This window comes from Leptosomus discolor, chromosome Z, assembly GCF_034619465.1.
Source record: "Leptosomus discolor isolate bLepDis1 chromosome Z, bLepDis1.hap2, whole genome shotgun sequence".
Taxonomy (NCBI): Eukaryota; Metazoa; Chordata; class Aves; order Leptosomiformes; family Leptosomidae; genus Leptosomus; species Leptosomus discolor.
Genome location: NC_141419.1, coordinates 78,059,268 through 78,077,697, shown reverse-complemented (window position 1 = coordinate 78,077,697; position 18,430 = coordinate 78,059,268). Strand labels below are relative to the sequence as shown.

Sequence of the window (18,430 nt, the reverse complement as noted above, 5' to 3'; positions counted from 1 at the left end):
GCGAGGCTGGTGCTGGTGCTGAGGTCGTGCTCGGGGAGTTCTTCACGGCAACTCTCAGTGCCCGACCCCAGAGCCATCGGAGGGTTTTCCCCGGCCCCGTCTGCTTCCGGCAGCCGGGGCACTCCGGAGGCGCGCTCGCAGCAGCAGAGGTGAGCTCCGTGCGGGGAAACCGCACCCCGGGGAGCCGAGAGGGCTGCTTTCTTGAGGGGCCTGGACGTTTCTTCCACCCCTCCCTGGAGCAGCCAAAGACTGTGGCCGCCCTTCCTTTTCTAGCGTGACCCCCGCTGCTGCAGCGCCGGTGAGAGGGAGCAGCTCGACATCCCCAGCTCCCCTCAGCCCACCGCAGCACGTGGAGAGCATGGCCGCGGAGCTGGACAACCGCTGTCCAATATGCCTGGACAGCTGGGAGGAGGCCAGCTTCGTGATGCCCTGCCTCCACCCGTTCTGCTACCCGTGCATCGCGCGGTGGGTTGAGAGCAAGCCCGAGTGCCCCCTCTGCAAGAGGAGGGCGAGCTCCATCGTGCACTCGGTGCGGGCGGACGACGACTTTCAGGAGCGTGACATCCCACCGCCTGCAGCACCATCAGTCGTCGTCCAGCCGACAGGAGGAGCGCCGGGACAGCCAGCTGCAGCCCGGCCACCAGCTGCGGGGCCGCCGCCCATGGCTCCAGTGGGCGGCTTCTACGCGTGCGTCTGGGCGTCCATCTTCCGCACGTACCGCGCTGTCCTCCACCCCCTGCTGCCCTGGCTGCATCAGGAGCTGGGGCAGCTCTTCGAGGATGCCCAGGAAGCAGCGGCAGCGCAGAGCCTCGTCCTTTCCACGCTGCGCTACTTTGGCCTGGATGAGGAGGCTCTGATCCAGCTGCTGCGGGACACCCTGGGCAGGCGCACGAGGAGCTTTGTCCACCAGCTCGTCGCCACCATCGTGCGCCGGTGCAGCGGGCGGGCCCGACGTCGGCTGGGCCTCCAGGACGCCGGTGCGGCCGGGGGGCAGGACGGCAGCCCCCAGGATGCTGCCGGCCCCGCTGCCTCCCAAAGGGGGTCTCCTGCCCACAGCCCAGCCCTCCAGCGAGGTCGCAGGAGCCCCCCCAACACCCCCATTCCCACCCGTGGGGAGGCAGAAGAGCCACAGCAGGACCCGGAGGAGGCTGTGCCCGGGCCTTCCACTGCCAGCCGGGACAGTCCACGGTCCCCTGGCGGGACCCGGCGAGCCCCGAAGAGGAGGGCCAGCAGCCCTGAGGACCCCTCCCAGCACCGCAAGAAGCCACCCCGCTGTCGGTGACACTGGCAGGGTGCCTCAGGGGCTGGCCAAACCACGTCCAGGCCGGCAGCTGGGGCTCAGGCTGGCCCACAGGAGATCCTGGCCGGCCCCCTAAATCTAATTATTTTGCAATAAAAGAAAGGCAGGAAAACTGCACAAAAAGGCCCAGCGTTCCTAACGATGCAGGTGGCATCGCTGTCCCCACCCGTGCTGCTTTCTCCCCCTTCTCCTGGTGCTACGCCCACCGTTACCTCACGGGTCCGCTGGGCCCTACTACCTCCTCCACCCAGAGGCCTTGCAAACTCCCTACAGGGCCTGCAGTCTGGTACTAGCAGTGGCAGTGCCACGGCCCTGGGCTGCGGGACTCAAGGGACGCGGTGCACCCACTGTGGGTCCTGTTAACACCGTGGGGCAGAGGAAGGGCGGCGGGAGACGGGACGAGGCTCCCTTCCCGCCCTGTCGCGTAAAAGGGCAACTCGCTTGGACAGGTGGTTGAGGGAGGCCCTCCCGTTGAACTGCTCCGTGGTTCATGTCTGGGAATACAAGGAGTAAGGAGACGCTCCCTTTGAGTCACGAGGCTCACAGTGGTCCCCCTTGCTCTCTAAACTCCTTCTCAGAGAGGTGCCTGGGTATGCCTAGATTCAGCCTTAGCCCCAGGCCTGGTCAACGGTTTATGATTAAGGATACAGAGAAAGGAGAGGGGTAAGGGAAGCCCTCCTGTGGCGCCACGACCTTCAGAGAGGACCTCCTTACTGTCCAAATGCCTTCCGAGAGGAAGATCCAGTCCTAGTCTCAGACTTGCTCAATGGTTTATGAGTAAGGATTGTACGTGTGTAGCCACTCGTCAGAGTCAACGTTTGCCTGTTTCACAGTCCTGCCTAGGTCTTTCAGTAAGGCAGGTTCGCAAAGTTGCAAAGATAGGTAAGTTATTAAGTCAACAGTTAGAAGAAGAAGTTTGGAATTGCCCTTGATAAACACACTTACTGCAAAAATCGAGCTCGAGTTAGTAGTTCCTGGGTAAAACGTGACAGAGGCGGAGGCACAAGTCTTACCAAAGAGGCGTCCCTGCCTGGGGAGGAGAGAGGTCCAGGCCCGTTGAGCCACGCAGAGAGTTGAAATTCTCTTCCTCTAAACCAGAGGATTCTAAAGACTAATTTTACGCCTAACGACGAGGTGGGACCGAGTCATATCTCGTGTGCTGACTGTCTCCCAGCAGGCTAATGTTGCCATGAGTTCAGGGGGTGAGGGTGGGGGGACCAACGCTCGCTACAGATGTCCCAGGGGGTCCCGGTGGACTGGAAGCAGGCAAATGTGACGCCCATCCACAAGAAGGGCCGGAAGGAGGATCCAGGGAGTCCAGGGAGCCTGTCAGCCTGACCTCGGGGCCGGGGAAGGTCATCTTGAGTGCCATCGCACGGCACGTACGGGACAAGCAGGTGATCGGGCCCAGTCAGCAGGGGTGTATGAAAGGCAGGTAGGTCCTGCTCGACTAACTTCGTCTCCTTCTGTGACAATTAACCCCAGCAGCTCTTAGCCACCTTTTACTGGTGTTCCTAGGTAAGAAACTTCATTTTAAACACTAAACGCCTACTTTCTTTCTTCCACAGAAATGTGCCAAAGCGCAAATTCCCTTTATAATCTCAAAGCTTCTCACTTGCACGTGCTTATATTACCCACGAAATACTCTTCAGAGCACCAGATTGGTCCAGAGATTTCCCTGACTTCTCCTGATTGCAGTTGAACTAGTGACTTCTGCTACATACCAGCTCTGTGCCTGACTGCCTGGGTACTGCTCAAACAGGGGTGCTAACAGGATGCCTTCAGTTGTCCTCTCCCTGCAGAACACCTTGGCGGACGCTCCTCAGGGCTCGCAGCAAAGGGACACCCAGGGCTTGGGGCTGCAGGCAGCCATACGCTTTGATTCCCCTCCGGGTAGAACAAGATCCCCAAGAGCGAGCCACGTGCTGCCTGTGAGCCGCCGGGGGAGGAGGCAGCAGGGGAGCCCAGAGGGCTGGCCAGCAGTGCCGGGCTGTGGGGAGAGCCCGTGGGCCTTTGTCCTGCAGCCTCCCAGGGAGGCACGAGGTGTCACTTACCAAAGGAACCCTCCTGCCACATAAGCCTGGAGCTGTCAGCCACCGCCAGAGCGACCTGACGGGGCTCCGGGAAGACGTGACCGAGGCCCCAGTGACCGCTGTGAAACACCGATGCCGAGCACAAGACGAGAGATGGGGGATGGAGTGGGCAGTGGTGTTGCAGCAACGCCAGGTACATGTGTGTTCTGGTTTGGGCTAAATCAGAACTAATTCTGGTTTAGTGCTTTAACTTTTCAGCTAAGTCTCCTCTAACTAACAGCAGCACATATTTCCAGACAGCGACTGCTCCCAGCAGTGATAAGGCCTGATGTTTATAGCTCGTACCAAGGAACGGTGTGCAGAGGGGCCCTTGCTTATACTTGTTCTTATGGCGACCAAGGTCACTGCTAAATCTTGTACTCCGTGTCGGGGAGCCGGGAGTGAAAAGGGTCGCGCTGTCTTGGTTTGAAAAAGACAGGTGTCTGTGGAGGAAGGCAGGAGCCTCCCTTGAAATGGAGAGTGCAACCCCCTTCCCTCCAAACTATTATAATTTTGAAATTAACGGGCCTTCAGGCAAAGATATGGGGAATAGGAATAACAGTTCTTTACTAATATATATATATATATATAACACAAGGCAGGGAAAAAACAAACAACCCACTGGTTTACACTGACAGAGTCAGGAATACAACCTGACACCCTGTTAGGGTGGCAGTAGCAGTCCGATAAGATGCTGGCTGCAGTCCTCCTGAAGTGATGGGTGTAGTTCTGTGGAAGCAGCAATCAGGTAAAAGAGTCTGGTCTTCCTCCGAAGGTCCAGTGGTCGGCAGGTAGCTCTCGTCCTCTGGAACTCAGGTGGGGGGAAAAGCTCCTCTGGGAATCCAGTGGAAGAAAGGCGCCTAGCGTGTTCAAAATCTCCGTTTTTATTTGGCATGGACTGCTTGGCTCCTTCCCCCCCCCCTCCCCGGGCGGAGTATCTCACAATGGGATGGGGAGTCGTGAGGCAGTTCCTTGATGGGCCATTAACGGGAGATAGCCCAGGAGCGAGTTACCGATGGGTCAGGCGATAAGGCATTGTTGTGCCCATTGACAGGAGATAGTCCAGAGGGGGGGAGGCAGGGAGCACCGCCCCACCTGGTCTCAACAGCTCCTGAAGATGGTAATAGAATATATTTTTTTCTTTTGGCACATTTTACACTGTAACCCAGGACATAATCCACCCCTTATTCTATTACCATCTACACCATACCCAACCCAATGCCCCCTTACAGATACATATATACATATATACACAATGAAACCTTACACAGAGTTCTCACTTAAAATTAGGTCTCCTTGTGGTACACAACGGGTTTCCCCATTTTTCTGCATTACCCACCAAGTGTAACCAGGTCCTTGAGCAAAAACAACCCCACGGAGGGGTGTGCCTTTGCCTGATGTGGGATTAATCCAAACAGTCTTTCCTAACATACCTCTCGTGTGTACCACAGGGACTTTATCTCCGTCCACTGTGTGCAAGGGTCCAGACTGGGCGGGACCAGCTCGATTGATGGACCCTCGGGTATTGACCATCCAGGTGGCCTTTGCTAAGTTCAGTTCCCAATTTTTGAAAGTCCCCCCTCCAAGTGCTTTTAGGGTAGTCTTAAGTAGCCCGTTGCACCGTTCAACTTTCCCGGCAGCTGGTGCATGATAAGGGATATGATATATCCATTCGATTCCATGTTCTCTGGCCCAAGTGCTTATGAGGCTGTTCTTGAAATGTGTCCCGTTGTCTGACTCGATTCTCTCAGGGGTGCCATGTCTCCAAAGAACTTGCTTTTCCAGGCCCAAGATGGTGTTCCGGGCAGTAGCATGAGGCACAGGGTAGGTCTCCAGCCACCCAGTGGTTGCTTCCACCATGGTCAGCACGTATCGCTTGCCTTGACGGGTTTGGGGAAGAGTGATGTAGTCAATTTGCCAGGCTTCCCCATACCTGTACTTCGACCATCGTCCACCGTACCACAGAGGCTTCACCCGCTTGGCCTGCTTGATTGCAGCGCAGGTCTCACAGTCTTGGATAACCTGGGAGATACTGTTCATGGTTAGATCCACCCCTCGGTCCCGTGCCCATTTATAAGTGGCCTCTCTGCCTTGATGGCCTGAGGCATCATGGGCCCATCGAGCTAAGAACAACTCTCCTTTATGTTGCCAATCTAAGTCTATCTGGGACACCTCTATTTTTGCAGCCTGATCTACCTGTTCATTGTTACGATGTTCTTCGTTAGCCCGACTCCTGGGGACATGAGCATCTACATGACGGACCCTCACAGGTAGCTTCTTTACCCGAGTGGCAATATCTTTCCACTCATCAGCAGCCCAAATTGGTTTTCCCCTACGCTGCCAGTTGGCCTTTTTCCACCTTTCCAGCCAGCCCCACAGAGCATTGGCTACCATCCATGAATCAGTATAAAGGTAGAGCTTTGGCCACTTCTCTCTTTCAGCAATGTCCAGGGCCAGTTGAACGGCTTTGAGTTCAGCAAGTTGACTTGATCCACCTTCTCCTTCAGTAGCTTGTGCGACCTGTCGTGTGGGGCTCCATACGGCTGCTTTCCACTTCCGGTTCATCCCTACGATGCGACAGGAACCGTCAGTGAAAAGAGCATATCGTGTTTCCTCTGCTGGTAGTTGGTTGTACGGTGGAGCTTCTTCAGCCCGCATCACTTGTTCCTGCTCCTCTTCGTCAGTGAGGCCAAAGTCTTCACCTTCCGGCCAGTTCGTAATTATCTCCAAAATCCCAGGGCGATTTGGGTTTCCAATACGGGCGCGCTGTGTGATGAGGGCAATCCATTTGCTCCATGTGGCGTCAGTGGCGTGGTGGGTGGAGGGAACCTTTCCTTTAAACATCCACCCCAGCACCGGTAGTCGGGGTGCCAGGAGGAGTTGTGCTTCGGTGCCAATCACTTCCGAGGCAGCTTGGACTCCTTCATAGGCTGCTAGGATTTCCTTCTCTGTGGGAGTGTAGTTGGCCTCAGACCCTCTATAACTTCGACTCCAGAATCCCAGTGGTCGGCCACGAGTCTCTCCAGGCACCTTCTGCCAAAGGCTCCAGGACAAACCATTGTTCCCGGCCGCAGAGTAGAGCACGTTCCTCACCTCTGGTCCCGTCCTGACTGGGCCAAGGGCTAGCGCATGAGCGATCTCCCGCTTGATTTGGGCAAAAGCTTGTTGCTGTTCAGGGCCCCAGTGGAAATTGTTCTTCTTGCGGGTAACCAGGTACAGAGGGCTCACGATCTGGCTGTACTCAGGAATGTGCATTCTCCAAAAACCTATGGCGCCTAGGAAAGCCTGTGTTTCCTTCTTGCTGGTTGGTGGAGACATCGCAGTGATCTTATTGATGACCTCGGTGGGGATCTGACGCCGTCCGTCTTGCCACTTTACCCCCAGGAACTGGATCTCTCGGGCAGGTCCCTTGACTTTGCTCTTCTTGATGGCAAAACCAGCTTCCAGGAGAATCTGGATGATCTTCTCTCCTTTCCCAAATACTTCCTTTGCTGTGTTCCCCCACACAATGATGTCATCGATGTACTGCAGATGTTCCGGAGCTTCACCCTTTTCCAGTGCAGCCTGGATCAGTCCATGGCAGATGGTGGGACTGTGCTTCCACCCCTGGGGCAGTCGGTTCCAGGTGTACTGTACGCCCCTCCAGGTGAAGGCAAACTGAGGCCTACATTCTGCTGCCAGAGGAATGGAGAAAAAAGCATTGGCAATGTCAATAGTGGCATACCACTTTGCTGCCTTGGACTCCAGCTCGTACTGGAGTTCCAGCATGTCCGGCACGGCAGCGCTCAACGGTGGAGTCACTTCATTCAAGCCACGATAGTCCACAGTCAATCTCCATTCTCCGTCAGACTTGCGCACAGGCCAAATGGGGCTGTTGAAGGGTGAGTGGGTCTTGCTGACCACCCCTTGACTCTCCAGCTCGCGGATCATTTTGTGGATGGGGATCACGGCATCTCGATTCGTCCGATACTGCCGGCGGTGCACTGTCGAGGTGGCAATTGGCACTTGTTGCTCTTCCACCTTCAAGAGTCCTACTGCAGATGGGTTTTCTGATAGTCCGGGCAAGGTGTTCAATTGCCTAATGCTCTCTGCCTCCACAGCAGCTATCCCAAATGCCCACCTGAGACCTTTTGGGTCCTTGTAATAGCCATTCCGGAGGAAGTCTATGCCCAGAATACACGGGGCCTCTGGGCCAGTCACAATCGGATGTTTCTGCCACTCCTTCCCAGTAAGGCTCACCTCGGCTTCCAACAGAGTCAATTGCTGCGATCCCCCCGTTACCCCGGCAATGGAAACAGGTTCTGCCCCCACATGTCCCGATGGCATTAGGGTACACTGCGCACCAGTATCAACTAACGCTTTGTATTTTTGTGGCTCTGACGTGCCAGGCCATCGGATCCACACCGTCCAAAATATCCGGTTTTCCCGTGCCTCTCCCTGGCTAGAGGCAGGGCCCCTCTAGCACTGGTTACCATTCCCTTCCTGGACATACATACTAGAGGTTCCTTCAAGGGGATCTGTCAGATCATCCTCCCTTCTGTAATATCTGGCAGCTCGGTCCTGGGAGGTTGAGGCTACCTTCACTTTAGTGTTACTCCCCCGGTTAGTGTTTCCCTCCTTGAGTTGACGCACCCGTGCTGCCAGGACAGAAGTGGGTTTCCCATCCCACCTTCCCATGTCTTCCCCATGGTCGCGCAGGAAGTACCATAGCTCAGCTCGTGGGGTGTACCCTCTCCCTCTAGCTGGGGGACGTTGGGCTCCGACTTTGGGGCCTGTGACTTGTACCGGTGCCAAATGGGAACTGCTCCTCCTCACCTCCTGCTTTATTTCCCTCATCTCCTCTTGTAGGCTCTTAATCACAGCAGAAACGTTAGCCTGCATTGGGCCATTGATCATGCTTTCAAAATTTCTAAGCTTGCTCGTGACAGAACCCACTGTCTCTCGGTCGTTATCTGCATTAATCATTGCAATGAAGGTGGAGTATTCGGATGGCCCTAGAGTTGCCAGATTCCACAACATTTGCCCTGTGCACCTGACTTTGTCAGGGTCATTACCATGCTGTCCATCCCTCCCAAAGAGTACCTCCAATACTGCCACTTCTCTCAGCTGCTGGATCCCTTCCTCAAGGGTCTTCCAGCGCATTCTATGATGGTGCTCCTGCATTCTCTCTCTGTGGACAAACCTCTCTCTCACACTCATTAAAAGCCGCTCCCAGAGGGAAAGGGTCCCTGGCTCCCTTACAAATACCAGATTGACACCTGAGTCCTGAGTCAAGGGTCCCAAATTCCTTGCCTCACTGCCATCCAGTTGCACACCCGTACCCATAAGATCCCAGACCCGAAGTAACCAGGTTGTAAAAGCCTCACGCCCCCGCCGTACGATGTCTTTGTGCAGATTACGGAGACTGTCGTACGTCAGGGACTCTGTGATTATCTCAACCACTGGCTCGCCTGCAGGTTCTGAGGGCCCTCCTTTCTTAACTGAGTGGTCTGATTTCATCTTAGATTTCCTCGTTTCCACAGGGGCGACTGCTGCTGGCTCTGACTGCCCTTGCGTTTCAGCTGGAACCTGGACGGTTGTAACGTCTGTGGGTTCTACTGCTGCACCATTAGACTCTCCCTCTTCAAGGCAGGAGGAGGGATTCCCAGCAGCTGAGAGAATGCACTCCTTCAGCATCTGGCCCATCTCACGTATCTCCTTCACCCAATCCGAGTGGTTCATTTCTGATGTGAGCTGTGAGGCAGGGTCAGATTCTGGAGCAGCATTCCTAGTCAGGGTAGTTATCCAAGCCAATCTCCCCTGATCTCTGAATACTGAATAAAACAGGATTATCAGCAACACCAGCCACTGTATGATATCATTAGCACTTAGGAAAGCTCTGAATCCTTCGAAAACTGGTGGAGTAGACCCAAAGAGCTGGGTTAGGGGTTGGGAGAAAGTTTCTCCCGGTGTCATTTCCTCACAGTAGGTACCATTATTAAAGTAACCCCAAAAGCATACATTTAGTGTTTGATAGCTCCGAATCCATGTGCCCGCCTTCCAGAGGAAGTTAATAAGCCATGAATTCCTCACCTTATTAATCCATAAAACAAACTGGATAACAGTCACGGTAGCCTTAGTTATAGGACCCATGTTTAGATAAGGGCCTGCAAATGGGAGAAATACAGCCACCACCACATGCCACACGAATCGGGATAAGCTAGCCCACATGATGCCACTTAACAAGGAATCTATATCCAACGCACAAGAACCGTTATTCCTTTTATCTCTCGATGCCCTCGAGCCCCACGTTGGGCGCCAAAATCTGTCTTGGTTTGAAAAAGACAGGTGTCTGTGGAGGAAGGCAGGAGCCTCCCTTGAAATGGAGAGTGCAACCCCCTTCCCTCCAAACTATTATAATTTTGAAATTAACGGGCCTTCAGGCAAAGATATGGGGAATAGGAATAACAGTTCTTTACTAATATATATATATATATATAACACAAGGCAGGGAAAAAACAAACAACCCACTGGTTTACACTGACAGAGTCAGGAATACAACCTGACACCCTGTTAGGGTGGCAGTAGCAGTCCGATAAGATGCTGGCTGCAGTCCTCCTGAAGTGATGGGTGTAGTTCTGTGGAAGCAGCAATCAGGTAAAAGAGTCTGGTCTTCCTCCGAAGGTCCAGTGGTCGGCAGGTAGCTCTCGTCCTCTGGAACTCAGGTGGGGGGAAAAGCTCCTCTGGGAATCCAGTGGAAGAAAGGCGCCTAGCGTGTTCAAAATCTCCGTTTTTATTTGGCATGGACTGCTTGGCTCCTTCCCCCCCCCTCCCCGGGCGGAGTATCTCACAATGGGATGGGGAGTCGTGAGGCAGTTCCTTGATGGGCCATTAACGGGAGATAGCCCAGGAGCGAGTTACCGATGGGTCAGGCGATAAGGCATTGTTGTGCCCATTGACAGGAGATAGTCCAGAGGGGGGGAGGCAGGGAGCACCGCCCCACCTGGTCTCAACAGCTCCTGAAGATGGTAATAGAATATATTTTTTTCTTTTGGCACATTTTACACTGTAACCCAGGACACGCGCCTACAGGGAGGAGCGAACTGGACAGGTGACCCAAACCTGACCAACAGAGTATTCCGTCCCATAGACGTCATATTCAGTATAAAGCTGAGAGATCACGAGGGTCTCGCTCTCTTGGTCTCTCTTCCTCTCTTCTTCGATGGCCGACATCTGAGGAGGACTCTGCCTGTTCTTCTGTCGTCGATCCCGATCCGTGCATCCCTGAATCCAGTGCCTGAGTCCAGCTCCTGCATCCCGTCCCTGTCTGCTGCCGAGTCCAGCCTGGGACTGCCCCAGTGCCAGCCCTGCAGCGTGGTGGTGACGTATCGTCATCAGGGTGGGGGGAGTTGGGTTCGGTATTGGTTTTACATATATTTGTACATATTGTATATATTTCAATATTTCCTTATTCTTATTATTCCTTATTCTTTTATTGTTATTGTTTCATTAAAGCTGTTTTCGTTTTCTTTTCCAAACCGTAAAGTCTCTCTCTCTTGTCCTCTTGTTCTCTTTCCTTTTCCCTTTTGGGAGGGGAGAGGGGTTAGTAGAGAGCGTCTGTCATTCGTTAGTGGCCGGCCCAGCCTCAAACCGAGAAAATGTGCGAGTGCTGCACGTGAGGACGGCCCATTTTCATGTTCCCAAGCGATGGACGGTGACGTCCCCGAGCGATGGGTTCTCATGTCACCCAGGGATGGACCGTGACATGAACGTGAGCAGCGCGGAAAGCCAACCGTATCCTGGGCTGCATCAAAAGATGTGTGGCCAGCAGGCCGAGGGAGGTGATTCTGCCCCTCTGCTCTGCCCTGCCCTCCCCTCGTGAGACCCCACCTGGAATAGTGCGTCCAGCTCTGGAGCCCCCAACACAAGAAAGACATGGAGCTGCTGGAGCGAGTGCAGAGGAGGGCTACCAAGGCGGTCAGAGAGTTGGAACACCTTTCCAACGAGGACAGGCTGAGAGAGTTGGGCTTGTTCAGCCTGGAAAAGAGAAGGCTCCGGGGAGACCTTCTAGCGGCCTTCCAGTACCTGAAGGGGGCCCACAAGAAGGTGGGGCAGGGACTTTTTACCAGGGCCTGCAGTGATCGGACGAGGAAGCTGGGAGAGGGCAGGGTCAGACTAGATATGAGGAAGAAGATCTCCACCCTGAGGGTGGTGAGACGCTGGAACAGGTTGCCTAAGGACGCTGGGGATGCTCCATCCCTGGAAGTGTTCAAGGCCAGGCTGGATGGAGCCGTGAGCAACCTGCTCTCGTGGCAGGTGTCCCTGCCGTGGCAGGGGGCTTGGAACTAGATCATCTTTGAGGTCCCTTCCAAGCCAAACCGTTCCATGATTCTTTGATTTTATGTTCACCATGCACTGGACGACGACGTTGCCGGGTGACGCATTGTGACCACACACCCCTCGCTGCTTATAGCCGGGTGCCGAGTCTCACCCAGCTGGCTCGTGCCCGCACTCCAGCTGAGCGAGTACGTGAGGTTGGAGTGTCGAGCGAGGCTGGTGCTGGTGCTGAGGTCGTGCTCGGGGAGTTCTTCACGGCAACTCTCAGTGCCCGACCCCAGAGCCATCGGAGGGTTTTCCCCGGCCCCGTCTGCTTCCGGCAGCCGGGGCACTCCGGAGGCGCGCTCGCAGCAGCAGAGGTGAGCTCCGTGCGGGGAAACCGCACCCCGGGGAGCCGAGAGGGCTGCTTTCTTGAGGGGCCTGGACGTTTCTTCCACCCCTCCCTGGAGCAGCCAAAGACTGTGGCCGCCCTTCCTTTTCTAGCGTGACCCCCGCTGCTGCAGCGCCGGTGAGAGGGAGCAGCTCGACATCCCCAGCTCCCCTCAGCCCACCGCAGCACGTGGAGAGCATGGCCGCGGAGCTGGACAACCGCTGTCCAATATGCCTGGACAGCTGGGAGGAGGCCAGCTTCGTGATGCCCTGCCTCCACCCGTTCTGCTACCCGTGCATCGCGCGGTGGGTTGAGAGCAAGCCCGAGTGCCCCCTCTGCAAGAGGAGGGCGAGCTCCATCGTGCACTCGGTGCGGGCGGACGACGACTTTCAGGAGCGTGACATCCCACCGCCTGCAGCACCATCAGTCGTCGTCCAGCCGACAGGAGGAGCGCCGGGACAGCCAGCTGCAGCCCGGCCACCAGCTGCGGGGCCGCCGCCCATGGCTCCAGTGGGCGGCTTCTACGCGTGCGTCTGGGCGTCCATCTTCCGCACGTACCGCGCTGTCCTCCACCCCCTGCTGCCCTGGCTGCATCAGGAGCTGGGGCAGCTCTTCGAGGATGCCCAGGAAGCAGCGGCAGCGCAGAGCCTCGTCCTTTCCACGCTGCGCTACTTTGGCCTGGATGAGGAGGCTCTGATCCAGCTGCTGCGGGACACCCTGGGCAGGCGCACGAGGAGCTTTGTCCACCAGCTCGTCGCCACCATCGTGCGCCGGTGCAGCGGGCGGGCCCGACGTCGGCTGGGCCTCCAGGACGCCGGTGCGGCCGGGGGGCAGGACGGCAGCCCCCAGGATGCTGCCGGCCCCGCTGCCTCCCAAAGGGGGTCTCCTGCCCACAGCCCAGCCCTCCAGCGAGGTCGCAGGAGCCCCCCCAACACCCCCATTCCCACCCGTGGGGAGGCAGAAGAGCCACAGCAGGACCCGGAGGAGGCTGTGCCCGGGCCTTCCACTGCCAGCCGGGACAGTCCACGGTCCCCTGGCGGGACCCGGCGAGCCCCGAAGAGGAGGGCCAGCAGCCCTGAGGACCCCTCCCAGCACCGCAAGAAGCCACCCCGCTGTCGGTGACACTGGCAGGGTGCCTCAGGGGCTGGCCAAACCACGTCCAGGCCGGCAGCTGGGGCTCAGGCTGGCCCCCAGGAGATCCTGGCCGGCCCCCTAAATCTAATTATTTTGCAATAAAAGAAAGGCAGGAAAACTGCACAAAAAGGCCCAGCGTTCCTAACGATGCAGGTGGCATCGCTGTCCCCACCCGTGCTGCTTTCTCCCCCTTCTCCTGGTGCTACGCCCACCGTTACCTCACGGGTCCGCTGGGCCCTACTACCTCCTCCACCCAGAGGCCTTGCAAACTCCCTACAGGGCCTGCAGTCTGGTACTAGCAGTGGCAGTGCCACGGCCCTGGGCTGCGGGACTCAAGGGACGCGGTGCACCCACTGTGGGTCCTGTTAACACCGTGGGGCAGAGGAAGGGCGGCGGGAGACGGGACGAGGCTCCCTTCCCGCCCTGTCGCGTAAAAGGGCAACTCGCTTGGACAGGTGGTTGAGGGAGGCCCTCCCGTTGAACTGCTCCGTGGTTCATGTCTGGGAATACAAGGAGTAAGGAGACGCTCCCTTTGAGTCACGAGGCTCACAGTGGTCCCCCTTGCTCTCTAAACTCCTTCTCAGAGAGGTGCCTGGGTATGCCTAGATTCAGCCTTAGCCCCAGGCCTGGTCAACGGTTTATGATTAAGGATACAGAGAAAGGAGAGGGGTAAGGGAAGCCCTCCTGTGGCGCCACGACCTTCAGAGAGGACCTCCTTACTGTCCAAATGCCTTCCGAGAGGAAGATCCAGTCCTAGTCTCAGACTTGCTCAATGGTTTATGAGTAAGGATTGTACGTGTGTAGCCACTCGTCAGAGTCAACGTTTGCCTGTTTCACAGTCCTGCCTAGGTCTTTCAGTAAGGCAGGTTCGCAAAGTTGCAAAGATAGGTAAGTTATTAAGTCAACAGTTAGAAGAAGAAGTTTGGAATTGCCCTTGATAAACACACTTACTGCAAAAATCGAGCTCGAGTTAGTAGTTCCTGGGTAAAACGTGACAGAGGCGGAGGCACAAGTCTTACCAAAGAGGCGTCCCTGCCTGGGGAGGAGAGAGGTCCAGGCCCGTTGAGCCACGCAGAGAGTTGAAATTCTCTTCCTCTAAACCAGAGGATTCTAAAGACTAATTTTACGCCTAACGACGAGGTGGGACCGAGTCATATCTCTTGTGCTGACTGTCTCCCAGCAGGCTAATGTTGCCATGAGTTCAGGGGGTGAGGGTGGGGGGACCAACGCTCGCTACAGATGTCCCAGGGGGTCCCGGTGGACTGGAAGCAGGCAAATGTGACGCCCATCCACAAGAAGGGCCGGAAGGAGGATCCAGGGAGTCCAGGGAGCCTGTCAGCCTGACCTCGGGGCCGGGGAAGGTCATCTTGAGTGCCATCGCACGGCACGTACGGGACAAGCAGGTGATCGGGCCCAGTCAGCAGGGGTGTATGAAAGGCAGGTAGGTCCTGCTCGACTAACTTCGTCTCCTTCTGTGACAATTAACCCCAGCAGCTCTTAGCCACCTTTTACTGGTGTTCCTAGGTAAGAAACTTCATTTTAAACACTAAACGCCTACTTTCTTTCTTCCACAGAAATGTGCCAAAGCGCAAATTCCCTTTATAATCTCAAAGCTTCTCACTTGCACGTGCTTATATTACCCACGAAATACTCTTCAGAGCACCAGATTGGTCCAGAGATTTCCCTGACTTCTCCTGATTGCAGTTGAACTAGTGACTTCTGCTACATACCAGCTCTGTGCCTGACTGCCTGGGTACTGCTCAAACAGGGGTGCTAACAGGATGCCTTCAGTTGTCCTCTCCCTGCAGAACACCTTGGCGGACGCTCCTCAGGGCTCGCAGCAAAGGGACACCCAGGGCTTGGGGCTGCAGGCAGCCATACGCTTTGATTCCCCTCCGGGTAGAACAAGATCCCCAAGAGCGAGCCACGTGCTGCCTGTGAGCCGCCGGGGGAGGAGGCAGCAGGGGAGCCCAGAGGGCTGGCCAGCAGTGCCGGGCTGTGGGGAGAGCCCGTGGGCCTTTGTCCTGCAGCCTCCCAGGGAGGCACGAGGTGTCACTTACCAAAGGAACCCTCCTGCCACATAAGCCTGGAGCTGTCAGCCACCGCCAGAGCGACCTGACGGGGCTCCGGGAAGACGTGACCGAGGCCCCAGTGACCGCTGTGAAACACCGATGCCGAGCACAAGACGAGAGATGGGGGATGGAGTGGGCAGTGGTGTTGCAGCAACGCCAGGTACATGTGTGTTCTGGTTTGGGCTAAATCAGAACTAATTCTGGTTTAGTGCTTTAACTTTTCAGCTAAGTCTCCTCTAACTAACAGCAGCACATATTTCCAGACAGCGACTGCTCCCAGCAGTGATAAGGCCTGATGTTTATAGCTCGTACCAAGGAACGGTGTGCAGAGGGGCCCTTGCTTATACTTGTTCTTATGGCGACCAAGGTCACTGCTAAATCTTGTACTCCGTGTCGGGGAGCCGGGAGTGAAAAGGGTCGCGCCTACAGGGAGGAGCGAACTGGACAGGTGACCCAAACCTGACCAACAGAGTATTCCGTCCCATAGACGTCATATTCAGTATAAAGCTGAGAGATCACGAGGGTCTCGCTCTCTTGGTCTCTCTTCCTCTCTTCTTCGATGGCCGACATCTGAGGAGGACTCTGCCTGTTCTTCTGTCGTCGATCCCGATCCGTGCATCCCTGAATCCAGTGCCTGAGTCCAGCTCCTGCATCCCGTCCCTGTCTGCTGCCGAGTCCAGCCTGGGACTGCCCCAGTGCCAGCCCTGCAGCGTGGTGGTGACGTATCGTCATCAGGGTGGGGGGAGTTGGGTTCGGTATTGGTTTTACATATATTTGTACATATTGTATATATTTCAATATTTCCTTATTCTTATTATTCCTTATTCTTTTATTGTTATTATTTCATTAAAGCTGTTTTCGTTTTCTTTTCCAAACCGTAAAGTCTCTCTCTCTTGTCCTCTTGTTCTCTTTCCTTTTCCCTTTTGGGAGGGGAGAGGGGGTAGTAGAGAGCGTCTGTCATTCGTTAGTGGCCGGCCCAGCCTCAAACCGAGAAAATGTGCGAGTGCTGCACGTGAGGACGGCCCATTTTCATGTTCCCAAGCGATGGACGGTGACGTCCCCGAGCGATGGGTTCTCATGTCACCCAGGGATGGACCGTGACATGAACGTGAGCAGCGCGGAAAGCCAACCGTATCCTGGGCTGCATCAAAAGATGTGTGGCCAGCAGGCCGAGGGAGGTGATTCTGCCCCTCTGCTCTGCCCTGCCCTCCCCTCGTGAGACCCCACCTGGAATAGTGCATCCAGCTCTGGAGCCCCCAACACAAGAAAGACATGGAGCTGCTGGAGCGAGTGCAGAGGAGGGCTACCAAGGCGGTCAGAGAGTTGGAACACCTTTCCTACGAGGACAGGCTGAGAGAGTTGGGCTTGTTCAGCCTGGAAAAGAGAAGGCTCCGGGGAGACCTTCTAGCGGCCTTCCAGTACCTGAAGGGGGCCCACAAGAAGGTGGGGCAGGGACTTTTTACCAGGGCCTGCAGTGATCGGACGAGGAAGCTGGGAGAGGGCAGGGTCAGACTAGATATGAGGAAGAAGATCTCCACCCTGAGGGTGGTGAGACGCTGGAACAGGTTGCCTAAGGACGCTGGGGATGCTCCATCCCTGGAAGTGTTCAAGGCCAGGCTGGATGGAGCCGTGAGCAACCTGCTCTCGTGGCAGGTGTCCCTGCCGTGGCAGGGGGCTTGGAACTAGATCATCTTTGAGGTCCCTTCCAAGCCAAACCGTTCCATGATTCTTTGATTTTATGTTCACCATGCACTGGACGACGACGTTGCCGGGTGACGCATTGTGACCACACACCCCTCGCTGCTTATAGCCGGGTGCCGAGTCTCACCCAGCTGGCTCGTGCCCGCACTCCAGCTGAGCGAGTACGTGAGGTTGGAGTGTCGAGCGAGGCTGGTGCTGGTGCTGAGGTCGTGCTCGGGGAGTTCTTCACGGCAACTCTCAGTGCCCGACCCCAGAGCCATCGGAGGGTTTTCCCCGGCCCCGTCTGCTTCCGGCAGCCGGGGCACTCCGGAGGCGCGCTCGCAGCAGCAGAGGTGAGCTCCGTGCGGGGAAACCGCACCCCGGGGAGCCGAGAGGGCTGCTTTCTTGAGGGGCCTGGACGTTTCTTCCACCCCTCCCTGGAGCAGCCAAAGACTGTGGCCGCCCTTCCTTTTCTAGCGTGACCCCCGCTGCTGCAGCGCCGGTGAGAGGGAGCAGCTCGACATCCCCAGCTCCCCTCAGCCCACTGCAGCACGTGGAGAGCATGGCCGCGGAGCTGGACAACCGCTGTCCAATATGCCTGGACAGCTGGGAGGAGGCCAGCTTCGTGATGCCCTGCCTCCACCCGTTCTGCTACCCGTGCATCGCGCGGTGGGTTGAGAGCAAGCCCGAGTGCCCCCTCTGCAAGAGGAGGGCGAGCTCCATCGTGCACTCGGTGCGGGCGGACGACGACTTTCAGGAGCGTGACATCCCACCGCCTGCAGCACCATCAGTCGTCGTCCAGCCGACAGGAGGAGCGCCGGGACAGCCAGCTGCAGCCCGGCCACCAGCTGCGGGGCCGCCGCCCATGGCTCCAGTGGGCGGCTTCTACGCGTGCGTCTGGGCGTCCATCTTCCGCACGTACCGCGCTGTCCTCCACCCCCTGCTGCCCTGGCTGCATCAGGAGCTGGGGCAGCTCTTCGAGGATGCCCAGGAAGCAGCGGCAGCGCAGAGCCTCGTCCTTTCCACGCTGCGCTACTTTGGCCTGGATGAGGAGGCTCTGATCCAGCTGCTGCGGGACACCCTGGGCAGGCGCACGAGGAGCTTTGTCCACCAGCTCGTCGCCACCATCGTGCGCCGGTGCAGCGGGCGGGCCCGACGTCGGCTGGGCCTCCAGGACGCCGGTGCGGCCGGGGGGCAGGACGGCAGCCCCCAGGATGCTGCCGGCCCCGCTGCCTCCCAAAGGGGGTCTCCTGCCCACAGCCCAGCCCTCCAGCGAGGTCGCAGGAGCCCCCCCAACACCCCCATTCCCACCCGTGGGGAGGCAGAAGAGCCACAGCAGGACCCGGAGGAGGCTGTGCCCGGGCCTTCCACTGCCAGCCGGGACAGTCCACGGTCCCCTGGCGGGACCCGGCGAGCCCCGAAGAGGAGGGCCAGCAGCCCTGAGGACCCCTCCCAGCACCGCAAGAAGCCACCCCGCTGTCGGTGA

General features: G+C 57.0%; 3 protein-coding genes across 3 annotated transcripts; all 3 read left to right on the top strand.

The window, feature by feature from the left end:
• The first annotated feature begins 358 nt into the window (after positions 1 to 358).
• Positions 359 to 1,282, top strand: LOC147413339 (E3 ubiquitin-protein ligase Topors-like). The gene has a single exon (XM_086480155.1). The coding sequence runs from the start codon at positions 359 to 361 to the stop codon at positions 1,280 to 1,282; it is 924 nt and encodes a 307-aa protein (XP_086336281.1).
• A 10,974-nt stretch (positions 1,283 to 12,256) lies between these two features.
• LOC147413338 (E3 ubiquitin-protein ligase Topors-like) lies at positions 12,257 to 13,180 on the top strand. Its single transcript, XM_086480154.1, has one exon. It carries the CDS (start codon positions 12,257 to 12,259, stop codon positions 13,178 to 13,180), a length of 924 nt encoding a protein of 307 aa, XP_086336280.1.
• Positions 13,181 to 17,506: 4,326 nt separating this feature from the next.
• Positions 17,507 to 18,430, top strand: LOC147413337 (E3 ubiquitin-protein ligase Topors-like). The gene has a single exon (XM_086480153.1). It carries the CDS (start codon positions 17,507 to 17,509, stop codon positions 18,428 to 18,430), a length of 924 nt encoding a protein of 307 aa, XP_086336279.1.

Coding starts and splice junctions, on each gene's coding strand:
- LOC147413339 (XM_086480155.1), top strand. CDS start 359: ATGGCCGCGGAGCTGGACAACCGCTGTCCAATATGCCTGGACAGCTGG.
- LOC147413338 (XM_086480154.1), top strand. CDS start 12,257: ATGGCCGCGGAGCTGGACAACCGCTGTCCAATATGCCTGGACAGCTGG.
- LOC147413337 (XM_086480153.1), top strand. CDS start 17,507: ATGGCCGCGGAGCTGGACAACCGCTGTCCAATATGCCTGGACAGCTGG.